The sequence below is a fragment of the Xiphophorus couchianus genome, chromosome 2 (genome assembly GCF_001444195.1).
Source record: "Xiphophorus couchianus chromosome 2, X_couchianus-1.0, whole genome shotgun sequence".
Lineage (NCBI taxonomy): Eukaryota > Metazoa > Chordata > Actinopteri > Cyprinodontiformes > Poeciliidae > Xiphophorus > Xiphophorus couchianus.
The window spans coordinates 30753533-30765625 of record NC_040229.1 but is presented as its reverse complement, the minus strand read 5'-3'; the positions used below and the strand labels follow the sequence as shown (position 1 = coordinate 30765625).

Sequence of the window (12093 nt, the reverse complement as noted above, 5' to 3'; positions counted from 1 at the left end):
TAAAACAAACTTGTACAAGGGGGTTTATTGGACTCTTTCAGTGTGGGAAATATTAAAATGCACTTCACCATGAATGCATTTACACGTGTGACCACAAAAGCAATAAGCCAAACTTGTCATATATATTTTCCTATCTGCGATCTGCAGCAGCAGGACATTAAAAGAAAGAAAGGGTGTTGCTCTTGAGTTTTATGACGAACTAAAGCCACGAAGAAAAATAATGAGCACACAATTTGTTGCGTCAACATTTTTATTTCCATTAGCGCCTGTAACAGAATCAGAGACATACTGCAGTCCTGATGTTGCATTTGGTCCAGAAACATTTTACTTAAAGGCGCCCGCAGAAGATGAAAAATAACAAAGCACATGAAAATATGAGCTGATGAATGGGGAGTGACCGACTTAATAAATAACAAATGCGAGGACATGGTGATGAAATGCTACGGTGAATTAAAAAAAAACAAAAAAACATATGAGTGACGCATAAAAAGGATGGACTCGCAAACATATACATATATCAACGTTGAACAGTCAATTTTAATATAATTGTTCTCATAACATGTATACTCCGATATGGAAAATCTTATCATTTACTAGGAAACCAAAGACTTTATTTTTTTAAACACAATATTTACACAAAAACCAGAGGGTGAAAATGGGATATCCTGAGGGAAGAAGCTTTGTTTTATGTTGAACATTATTACTCAAATGCAACTTGTCTTAATGTTTTGAAGCTCTGTGCTGCATCTATAATTACTGCTGAAGACTATTAAAACAACAAATCAAGGCTACTGTAAAGAAACAAAACATGACAAAATTACTGTTTGGCTTGTGAAAAAGGCAATTCTGGTAAAGGCTGTCAGAAAAAAATATATAGCAGCTCATTTTGCTCTAGTTTTGTTCTAAATTAGAATGATTAACTTGGCACAACAGGTCAAAGTACCAAAACTTTAGCAGGAGAAAATTGTGATTTACAGTAGCAACCTTTTTTAAAAAAATCTTTAACACGCAATCAAAAAGAACTAAAGAATTTTTTAAACATTTATAAAATGAGCTTGAATATTCAACGAGGCTAAAATAAGGAATGTTTCTAATAAAAATAATTGCTTTTTGGTTTGTCATTAAAAGTTAACAAAACCCAACAAGCTCAGGATGTTTATGGTCAATTTCAGTTTTTGTGAAGTCTTTAATGGAGACGTGGAAACTGGAAACCTTTCAGTTTGAGATTAAATAGGTGTGTCAGCGTAAATATTACAGGACCAAAGTAATGTTTCTGTTCTGCTGCTCCAGTCCAATAATGTTTTACAAGCTCTTTGGAAACACATAGCAACAATACAATCTGACAGATGTCGACATGACTGAGAGCTGGAGTGGATTAGATTTGTGCAATTTGACTTCAAGTGCTTCTTTTTAACTCCTGTCTGCTTCAAAGCATCAGTCTTGTGGTTACAATTGGAAAAGCATTAGCTTGGCATAAGATGTCAGGTACCAGCTATTGTTAGCTTAGCTTAGCATAAAAAAATAACAAGGGAAAACCCTAAACTTTAGGTTTGAATGTCATGCAATGGTGTGTAGACATAGCTGTAAAAGTGGTATTCATCTTTTGGTTTCTAGACAGAAAGTGATATTATCTTTAGGCTGAATACATGAGATAGGACTTGGAACATAATGTTCTAGAATTGCGCTGGCAGCATGTTGGAGTAGCTCTGTTATTTAATTTATCTAATTTGGGATCAGTAAAGTATTTTGAATTGAATAATTGAGGTTAGATTTTCAAAAATGAAGCAAAAATAATGTACCTTATACTCCAAAGCTACGTTATGTGCTACACCTTGCTAGTATTACGGTGTAAGTGTCTTTATTTTTCAGAACTGCTTTAATTCTTTTTGGTAAATATTCACTAAGGTATTCAAAACGTTCCTGAGATTTTGATTTGTCAGCTGCACATCCATAATCCATGACACCAATGTTACACCACATCACTAAGGTGTTCTACTGGATCTGGATCAAGAGCTTGTGACTGCGGATACGGTTAGAGTGCACTGATCTCAATGTCATGTTCAAACCTGTGTGAAAAGGTTTGTAGCTTCATGACATGGTGCACTGTCCTTCTGGAAGCAGCCTTCAGAAAATGGGTACACTGTGAATATAAATGGATGGAAATTTATTGGTTGGCACCAACATTTTGGTAGTTGGGGCACTTAAAGGATGACCAACTGGTACTAAGAGTTTCAAAGTGTGCCAAGAAAATATCCTTCACCATCATCTGCCAGAACCATTAAAATAAGGCAGATGAAAATGTGCCTTAATGTTGTTAAACCCCAATATGACCCGGTGGATGTTTCAGGTGAAATAGCAAGTTTTTCTGATTTCTTGTAATTCAGTTTTGTTGAGTTGATTCTTCGCTGACAACAGGCTGCTGTGGGTTATTTGAGTTACAGTTGCTTTTCTATGAACTGTAACCTGCCATTTTTTTGCCAACACATCTTGTCCCTTAATAGTTTCTTGATTTTAGACCATTGTCTGTAAACTACAGAGACACCTATGCTAATTTGCTTTTTATGTACCTGGAAAAAGTGGCCATTAAGTGATTCACTTATTTTTCACTTATGTTTCACTTAGTCATATTTTTTTGTTGATCAAGTATCCTGATTATCCAAAACGTAGTTTAAAAAACAACAATGAAATACGTACCTATCAGCATGACTAATGTTTGGCTATATGACATTTAATACAATAGTTGAGCACATCAAAAGTACTTTTTTTGCAAACACTTTGCATGTTCATGTCATGTCTGTGCCCTTTGACAGAGAGGAATGATACAATGGAAATAAATAGACATGGCATTAGCCCTCTGAATGTAAGAAATCACTTCCTTCTTTGCCAATACGTCTTCAGTGTTTTCATGCCTGAGAATTTGTCCACAGCTGTTCTGAGAGAAGTCAGTGAAAAAATGCGTCAAAAGTGTGTTTCGTTTAAACTGCTGTAGGAAAATTTAAACACCAACATAAATGAAGTTCACCTCCTTCTATGTCCAAAATCAAAGTGTTTCAAACCCAGTACTGGTTCTTTTTCAAGGCCGGGCTCGTTGTCCGACAGTGCTGAAGCAACTCTGGATCCGCCCCTTTAGAGTCCACATTGGACATAGGAATGTTGTTGGCTGGGTCCGTTTTGCGAAAGGTTTCCGTTGTGGCCACCTCTCCGTTTTTGGGCTTTGAGGTTGCTGTCTGGACGTTGTGTTTTCCTGTCTTGTTTTTACGGATTAGATAGTAGGCCAAGACGCCTGCCAGTAGTAAGAGTAGGAGGACAACTAGAATGGGAATGAAGATGGACCAAAAATTCCCACGACGGGAAACGTGTGGTTTCCCGTGGGTACCAGAGTCAGGGGATGATGGGGTGACACTGTCTCCTGGGGACCTGAATTTTTTATCAGGATTCTTTAGCAGAGTGGCAGGATAAACTGCAGAGGTGTTGTAAGGGCTTGTCTGGAATGAAAGGACACATTCTGCTGGAGGGACTCCATGGGCTTTTAGCAGGAACCGAGCTTCATCCTGATTACCCTTTGCTTTTGATCTTGAGGCAGTATCTAATATTTCCATTGCTACCCGACCTTCATCCAGGTCCTTCTGGGTGAATGTCTGTATTGGCTGGCCAGCATCAGGATCCTTAAACTCTACAATACGAGCTCCTCTTGGCTGCTGGATGACTGTGAATGTGGGTGAGGCTCTTGTCTTGTTGGCTAGTGGAGATGCATCCAAAAGCTTTCTGTCCAGCTGGACAAGTGAGCCTTGAGGTAATAAAGGATTTTGAGCAATTTTTGCCAGAGGCTGCACAGTGATGTTGAGGACAGAGGAGACATTGGCAGCCCGGCTACGGGCTGTAAACGAAACACTGTCTCGGGGTGAAGTGGACTTGACAAACCGGACACTGACTCTTCCTTCTTTGATCTGCTTCTGGGTGAAGGCAGATGTAGGCTGCCTGTCTACCATGACAGCCGCATATTTTGGAGTATTGGTGATTTTATAAAGGATGTCCTCCTCAACAGGACCACCTGTAGAAGCCCTCAGCATCTCCTCAGTCACAAGAATCTGATCGTCTCCCTGTCGTACCTTGATCTCTGGGACTTGTTTGAGAAGCAGGGTGTGAGCTAAGATTCCTATGTGGAGTGTGTGCGGCTCTGTTTCATGCTCGCCATCTGATATAGTGAATTCCACAAATCCGCCTTTAAGGGTGCCGTCACTCTGGAAGGCCACCTCTACGCGATTGATCATTTCTTGAGTGAACTTAGAGAGAGGTTCTGACGTAACAGAGTTAAGGAGATAGCCATTACGAGGGGCTTTGGTCACCTTGAAGAGCACCTCATCTGGTGGATTGTCTTCATCTTGGGTGTTGAGATGCTTCTGGGTTAGTGAGATCTTGGAGCCTTGGAGAACTTCCAGAAGCATATCTGTAGTGACTAATTCAGGGGGGTTGGAACCACGTCGTTTGACTGAAATATGAAAGATCTCATCCAGGATTACGGACTCAGCAGGGGAGGCCCTACCACCACTTCCTAACTTCAGATAGGCCTTGAAAGCAAGGCTGTCAAAAGCAGCCCCCGAGTCATCGTGAAGATACTCCAACTTTCCCTGAGACACGTCTGATTGTGTGAAGTGCGGATTGTCACGGGGTAGATCCTCACCCCGTAGGGTGATATGACCATGATCAGGGAAGCGCTTTATTTCGAAAAGAATGTCCGCGTCCATTTTCTTTTCTTCAGGTAGACTTGCCAGAAGGTTGGAGGCATCAAAAATGGAATTGTCAATTGCTTTTCTCTGACCCTGCACAATTTCAAGCCCTGAGGGGAAAAACACAAGTAAAAATCTCAAAATATACAAATATTATATGTAAAAAATCCTCAACATCGGGGTCAGACGGTCTCCTATGTCTAACTGTGCAGCACTTTACAGTCTCGTGTCAGAATGTTTGCAGAGACAGATGGAGCTTGTTATAGTGGCAGTAGCAAAAGCAGGTTTGGTCAGTCCTCATAATGACTTTGGACTGTTCAGTTACAGTTAAAACAAGGAAATCTTTCTAAAATAAAGAATGAGCTACAGCCTTCAAACAGCATAATAGATCATGTAGGTAAGGACACTAGTTAGATTATAGCTAGATTTGGCAGTCTTTGAGAAGGATTGCTCAAAAGATTTTCTTACTTAAAAAAAAGGCATTTGAGAATAAATCTTAGTTTCAGATATAATCGATCAACTCTAATTTCAATCATGCTTAAACTACACAATATATCAAGTTTTTTCATCCATCCATTCATTTTCTTACACTCTTGTCACAAGTGGGATCGGAAGATGTGCTGGTGCCTATCTCCAGTGAGACATTTCGGGCAAGAAACGGGGTACACCCTGGACAGGTCACCAGTCCATCGCAGATCAAGTTTTTTTTTTTTTAGAGGTTAAATGTCCACGTTACTTCTACTGAAAAAAACCCTTTTATTTTACCTTTGTTCTTCCACATCTGAGAAGAAATGTTGCTATGAGCAGCATAGTAGGAGACTGTGATGGGCAGCGCGTGGCGGACGTCTGCAGAAGTCTGGGGTGATACAGTGAACTCCATAGAGTCTCTCACCACCCAGAAAGGCTCGGTGGGCAGCTGGTGCTCATAGTAGACTGCTCCGGACTCCAACTGGGCATCAAGAGAAAAACAGAATAGCTAGTGTTGAGTTACATGTATTAATAGTCAACAGTCTTTTGTTAAAGGTTTTGTTGGCACTAGTTGCCTGTATTTGATAGTGAATTGACAGGAAAGTGGGTAATAAGAGAAGGGCGAAGACATGCAGGAAAGGTCACTGGGCCGGGAATCGAACCTGTGACAACCGCTCTCTTTTTGCTAATTTTGAGGTATTTATGGCATTTTCTGCAGCATTACAGCACAGCTTTCTGTGCTTTCTGTGTAATTTCACAACCTATTTGGTTGTGAAATTTGAACTTTTGTGTTGTCAAACCTACTTCTAATCGACTACAATCAACTGAGGTAAAACCAAAATAGGCAGTCAGTTCTCATGTAAAATCAAATCTGCAAAGGGAGAGAATCTTATGCCATTATCACAATGTCAGGCTAAATCATGTCCTCTGCTGGCCAAGATGAGGAACCTACTTTATCCACATACTGACAGCTTTGGCACTTCATAATCATCACGGTGCAGTGAGTTAATACATATCCAAAAGACGAACCTTCATTAAAGCAAAAATATTCATCAATTAACTGCAGGATGAAACAGGATTACTTGTACTTTTAAATTTATAAAAGACACACAATGTTTTGTCGCTACCAGCTATTTACAAATGCTTAATTTCAAAGGAGATGGATTATGTGGGTTTTAATAAAGAGAGGATAGAAATTTTGTTTGGGAGAGAATATTTTTGATCATCTCAGCTAACAAAAATGTACACATTATTTGAATTAGAAGTAGCAGTTTGCTGCACCTGCATTTTATGCATCACTGTAGGATTATATTTTATAGGACTGGGAAACTCACAAAACTGACCTGACAAAAAAAACCCATTCTGACCTTGGAAAAGGCCTTTCACGGTTACATTGAACTGAAATATATAATTCTGCAGACTGTGCTCTTGAGAATATAAAAATTGCATTTTTATTAGCTGCTATTGCATTAAACAGTTTGTCACACAAACATTGTTCTTTTCCTGCTCGCTAAAATTAAATAGTCAAGTGAAGGCAACCTTGTCTCTTCCTCTGCTAGGAATATTTCAGTCCAGATCTTGAATGAAATCTCTCTTTAAACCCTTAAAAAATGTGTGAAGGAGTAATAATTCTTCTTCGGCGTAGGTAATGATAGTATGATACAGAAACGTCTGACGAAATCCTGCTATGTGCTGAGTCAATGCTAAGTTAAACTTTTAGATATATCAGTTGAATTACTCTTGAATTACTCTATATCTTTAAGTAGTTTTAAAATTGCTCCAGATAGTGATCACCTGTGTTACTGATGTTTAATCCTGCCCTGTAATCGTTTGGCTGAGTGCCTATTACAGATACAGCTGCTTAGTGCATAAAAATATTTCGATTATCACTCAATTCAGCTAAAGCAAATGTGACAATGGATAAGATGCGTGATGCATAAAATAACAAGTAATTAATTACATAAATACAATCAAATAAAATCATTTTTCATTTGAATAAAATACACACTCCTGTTCTTACTGTTTGTTTGGATGATATTCTATTTCTATTATATGTATGTACAGTATATATATGTAGATATTCTATCTACTGTTTAAATGTTAAGGTTCAAGATTAATGTTTGGATTGGTCCTAAGATTCCTCCCGCAGTCTTAGGAGGACTGCAGCAGATGTCACAGTTGGACACAGTGGTGTACTGTCAGCCCGCCAGTTCCCGAAACCACACACAAAACCTTATAAAAGAGTGTTTATATTAGGGCCATTGAAGGTAGAAAAAAGGACTAAATTAATGCCATAAAATGTGGAAATTTTGGGAATAATTTCAAAGGTTTTATAGAATAAACAACAACATTTCTGAGCTCTGAGGGAAAAATTCAGGAATTTTGATATTTATCTCAGAAAATTTCCAGGAAAGAACTTGGAAATTTTTGAGAATCAAAATTGTTCAACTTTTGAAACTCAGAAAATTAAAAAAAAAATTTAAAGAAAATTTTTTAGTTTTTGCAAATTGTTAACCTTTGAAGCTCAGAAATTTCCATGTTTGTTTTTCAAGATTTCTGAGATCAGTCTAAGAATTTCTTGGCATAAATTTACTCTCCTTTTTCCATCTACAATGGCCCTAATACTGTATGTCATTGTATGTCTCTTCGGACTGCGGGACGGTGAAAGGAAATTCTTCTTTAATCTCTTCTAAGAAACAATCTCAACATCACACAAAGTTACCTGTGACTGTGAGAACAAGTTAGTTTCTACAAACTGGTTCTGCTCATTGGCCAGGATAAGCCTTCCCAAACGAGGCGCGCGGACGAGCAGGAAGCTCGCTTCATTCCCGTCCTTGCTGGTTCCAACTTTAAGGTTAGCAGTCTTGATGACCTGTCGTGTTCCTGAAAAGACACACAAAAACACGTCTGTATGGAAAGTAGTCTCTTGTGCACCACAGCCTCCTTTCACCTGATAATCCATGGTTGAAAAATACTTCAATTGAATATTTCGATTATATCACTCAATTCAGCTAAAGCAAATGTGACAACGGATAAGATGCGTGGTGCATAAAATAACAAGTAATTAATTACATAAATACAATCAAATAAATCATTTTAATATAAGTAATTAAATAAGTTTATGTGTGTGAACTTTGAATTTCCAAAAGAAAAATAAAGTATGAACTTTAAAATTTGTTTAAAAAAATCCATAACTATTTAAGAGTAGTTACTTTAAAAGTAGCATCTAACTAAGTAAATGATGCTGATAATAGCCAAAGCAGCTCCTTGAAACCTGAATCTGTCCTAAGGAGCATTTTGTAAAATATTGAGCAAATTAAAGTGCATCACACTGCAATTACCACTTGTGTCCATTAAGTGGTGCTGTTTGACGAGACTTATTCCCAACACGTTTGGTGTCTGATGTCAGTGTCTGGCAGGACATTGCTTCCAAAAATATTTACTTATAGCTCTTTTCAGAACTTTTTCACATCATATCATATTTTAGTCACAACATTAAATATCGAGAAGCACAACATTAGTAAAAGCAAAAACATAGTGTAGCACATAGCAAATAAAAGTCTGAAAACAATCACTGCTCCCAATAAACTCCATGTTTACATCTATACCGGTGTTTGTGCAACTTTAAAGTTGTACAGCTTTTTATTGTCGCTAATTGTAAATAGTCTTCCCTTTAATGCTTAAAGAGACATTAACTTTTTGTACTTTTTAAAAAATTAAACAGTTCTGGGACACATTCTTCTGGACTGGGGTCATTTTTTTCTTTTTTCTTTTTTTTTTAAAGAAAACCGTGAGAAGTAGAATATGAGGTTTGCCCCTCCACTCTACTCTAACACACCAATTCTCAGTAAAATATATAACATATTATGTGAGAAAATGTAAAAAAATGCAGGGGATGCGGATATTTTTGCAAAGCACCTTGAAAGGAGCTTCTTGCGATGAAAGGGGCACCGCAAAAATCCACAACTTCACTGACTGGCACCTCTCTGGCCACCCCACCAAATTATCACGCTCACTAACCGAAGTAACATTCATTCATTCAGCAAATTGCTCCTACTCATCCTCATCTCTTCCAATTACTTCCCTTTCATTCAGCCGTCACCCAAAACGTTCTGAATCCTTGGCTCTGCGTCATGCCCGCCTGCTCAGTCACGAAATCAAACATTCGTCACCTCGTCGCTGAAAATCTGGAAGCCTCCTGCTGTCCATACCTGGGAACACCATGAGTTCCTCCCCCGTTTCCAAGGTGATGGTGTGAGGCCTGGCCTTGATGACAAATCGATAGAGAGGAGACGTGTGCTCTCCATCTGTCACCGTGAAGCTGAACTCGCCGGATTCTTCACCTGCAGGAGGAGAGAGAAGTTTGGCTTTTTTCCTCTCTCTTTTAAACGTTACATTTGTTACGTCGTCAAAGCAGGATGTAATTAAAGGTTTGCTAAAGCTCTGTAACCTTGACGAGCAAAATACAAAACAAAAACATTTATATATCACAGTAAAGTGTGGAAAAGTGATGATCAAGGGTTCACAGTGTATGCTAAAAGGTGCATCAATCTGTCCCAGGGACTTTGTGATGGCGCAGGTCCGCATGCATTCAAGCAAATTAAAGAGAGAACTGGGAGCACATGAAGTTCATTTAATAAAGAAAACTAGCCCCTAACCCTCGTGGGTGAAGATGATCTCCCCTCTGTTTAGTTGAGCCTGGGAGAAATTCTGAATGCTCTGCCCCGGCTCCTGTTTTAATGTCATCACCCCGTTGGTTGGCATTTCTACGTGGTAAACCAGCTCCTCCACGGGGGTATCGGCGTCCTCTGTGCTCAGCACATTGGCAGTGATGGCGACTTGCTCGCCGGGAAGAACCTGGGAAATGTCAAAGACAAGCGGAGTCACGCAGAGATGAATAAGACATCGCAGATGATTACTCAGGAGATCCGTGTACCTAGGCAGAAAGGTGACAGACAGGAGACCGTGAGGCTGCAAATCAGATCGTCATACTAATATTGATGTAAAAATCTGATTTAAAAACCTGGTCCATGTTACATGGTGGGACCCCTAGCAAATTCTCGACATTACGACTTTATTCTCGAAATATTCTCGTATTATTATGACGGCCTTCTGGTAATATTACGACTTTACTCTTGACTTTATTCTCAAAATATTATGACTTTATTCTCATTGTTGTGACTTTATTCTCACATTGTTTCAACTTTATTCTCATACAACTTTATTTTCGTGATTTTAAGATGTTTTTTATTTTTTTCTTAGGGTAGCCTTAATTACTGCGTTGTACTCTTGCTAGATAACGCAAAAGAAGAAATTCCCCGATGCTCCATAGGAATGTGATCTCTGATCCCGATAAAAATAATTAATACTCGTCGGAAGGCTAGCAATTTTGCCTTTTCCATGAATAAATCGTCAGTCACTACAATCATGTTTGATGGGGCAAAGTTTTACAAAACCAAACATCGGAAATCAGCCCAGAATCTCTCATTGGTACATATTTACGAGGAAAAAAAAGCAACAACAATTTTAAATACACAAACAAGAATGCAGCTCAGTCCGTAGCTGCCTCAACAGAAACAATTAAAAAGGTTAATTATGTTTCCACTGCAGAGCCCAGACGCTCCTGTTATCAGAAGACGGCGCAGTGTTGCAGGCTGAACGATTCTCCCAGGGTGGAGGGTCTGTAATGGACTTCTAATGGTTGGCTGGCTGAAAGGAGCATTAATTGAAAGAAATGGGCCAGATCCCGCGAAAGGCTTTCTTAAATAGGCGGGATCAGTTGGGAGAGCGAGCTGAGGTTGCCCCGCAATAAGAGTTTTAAATCGATCTATGAAGTCTCCTCTTTTGCCTTCAGACTCTGGAAAAAGTAGGAACCTTCTGGCAAAAAAGCAGAAAAGATGCCTCAGACGCTTTATCACTGCTGGTCACCGAGACTTAGCTGTACAACACCAATAAACAATTGTAACGAGTTGTCCAATATGTTCATTTATCTCTTTTTAATGAGTGGATGTGCTGTACTGAACCTTTTAACGCTTAGAAACAAGATTACACAGAGACAGGGTTGGGTTGAACAAAAGGAAGTCAAACCCTGTATTTATACAAAATCATATTTAGAAAATTACAATACATGCTCTGATGTCAGTTTGTCAGATTAAGAGTTGAAGATAAAAAACCTTTAAGCAGGGATTAAAAAGACTTTTAATTAAACCCACGTTTTTTTTGGGGGGGGGAGTTTAATATAGTTTTCTAATCTTCCCATCAATCAGATATCTTTTTTTATGAGCTGGAAGAGGAAATATTATCATAATGTAAATAAAGACTTGAAAACGGTGTGTAATCTATATAATATTGCTCCCTCAGTGAGCTGAGTTACTGAAATAATAGACTTTTAAATAACCTGCTATATAAATGCAACTTTTAAATATATATATATACAGTGATAGGTTTTGTAATATAGTTGTAATGTACCCAGGTTTTCACTAAAGTAAATGAAGTAAAAGAAGCGAGAATGCTAACATTAGCATTCTTTGGATCCGAGTACTTCAAGGAATAGCTTGTTTTTAAATTCACTTCAGCCGTAGTTTATTTCAGCCAAGTGCAAACTTCACTTTTAAGTTCATTCATAAAAACTGTGAGTTGGCACACAGTTTATATAGAGCTAGATGCTCTATATTACTGCTGTTTGAGCTGAAGGCTAATATTAGCATGCTAACTAGCTAGCTAAATGTCTACGATGTGTTCCATCTGCTTTGCTATTAGAATTTCTAGAACTTTCGGGTCCAAAAAAAATAACAAAACGTAACAGTGAATTCAGAGGTTTTGCTTAAAGTGTCTTGGCAAAATGACTTCAAAATACAATATTGCTAAAACTGTTTATTTTGTTCCCCATTAAATCAAT

At 38.4% G+C, this 12093-nt stretch overlaps 1 protein-coding gene across 1 annotated transcript in view; it reads right to left on the bottom strand.

Moving 5' to 3' along the window:
• Window positions 1-239: 239 nt before the first annotated feature.
• The window catches only part of cspg4 (chondroitin sulfate proteoglycan 4), a 92286-nt gene continuing 80432 nt past the window's right edge, over window positions 240-12093 (bottom strand). The window contains exons 7-11 of the mRNA XM_028034796.1: window positions 9854-10052; window positions 9407-9538; window positions 7918-8078; window positions 5493-5676; window positions 240-4837 (exon numbers count right to left, since the gene is read on the bottom strand). Coding sequence (XP_027890597.1) covers window positions 3051-4837; window positions 5493-5676; window positions 7918-8078; window positions 9407-9538; window positions 9854-10052 — 2463 coding nt within the window. The 3' untranslated portion in view covers window positions 240-3050. The remainder of the gene's footprint in view (window positions 4838-5492; window positions 5677-7917; window positions 8079-9406; window positions 9539-9853; window positions 10053-12093) is intronic.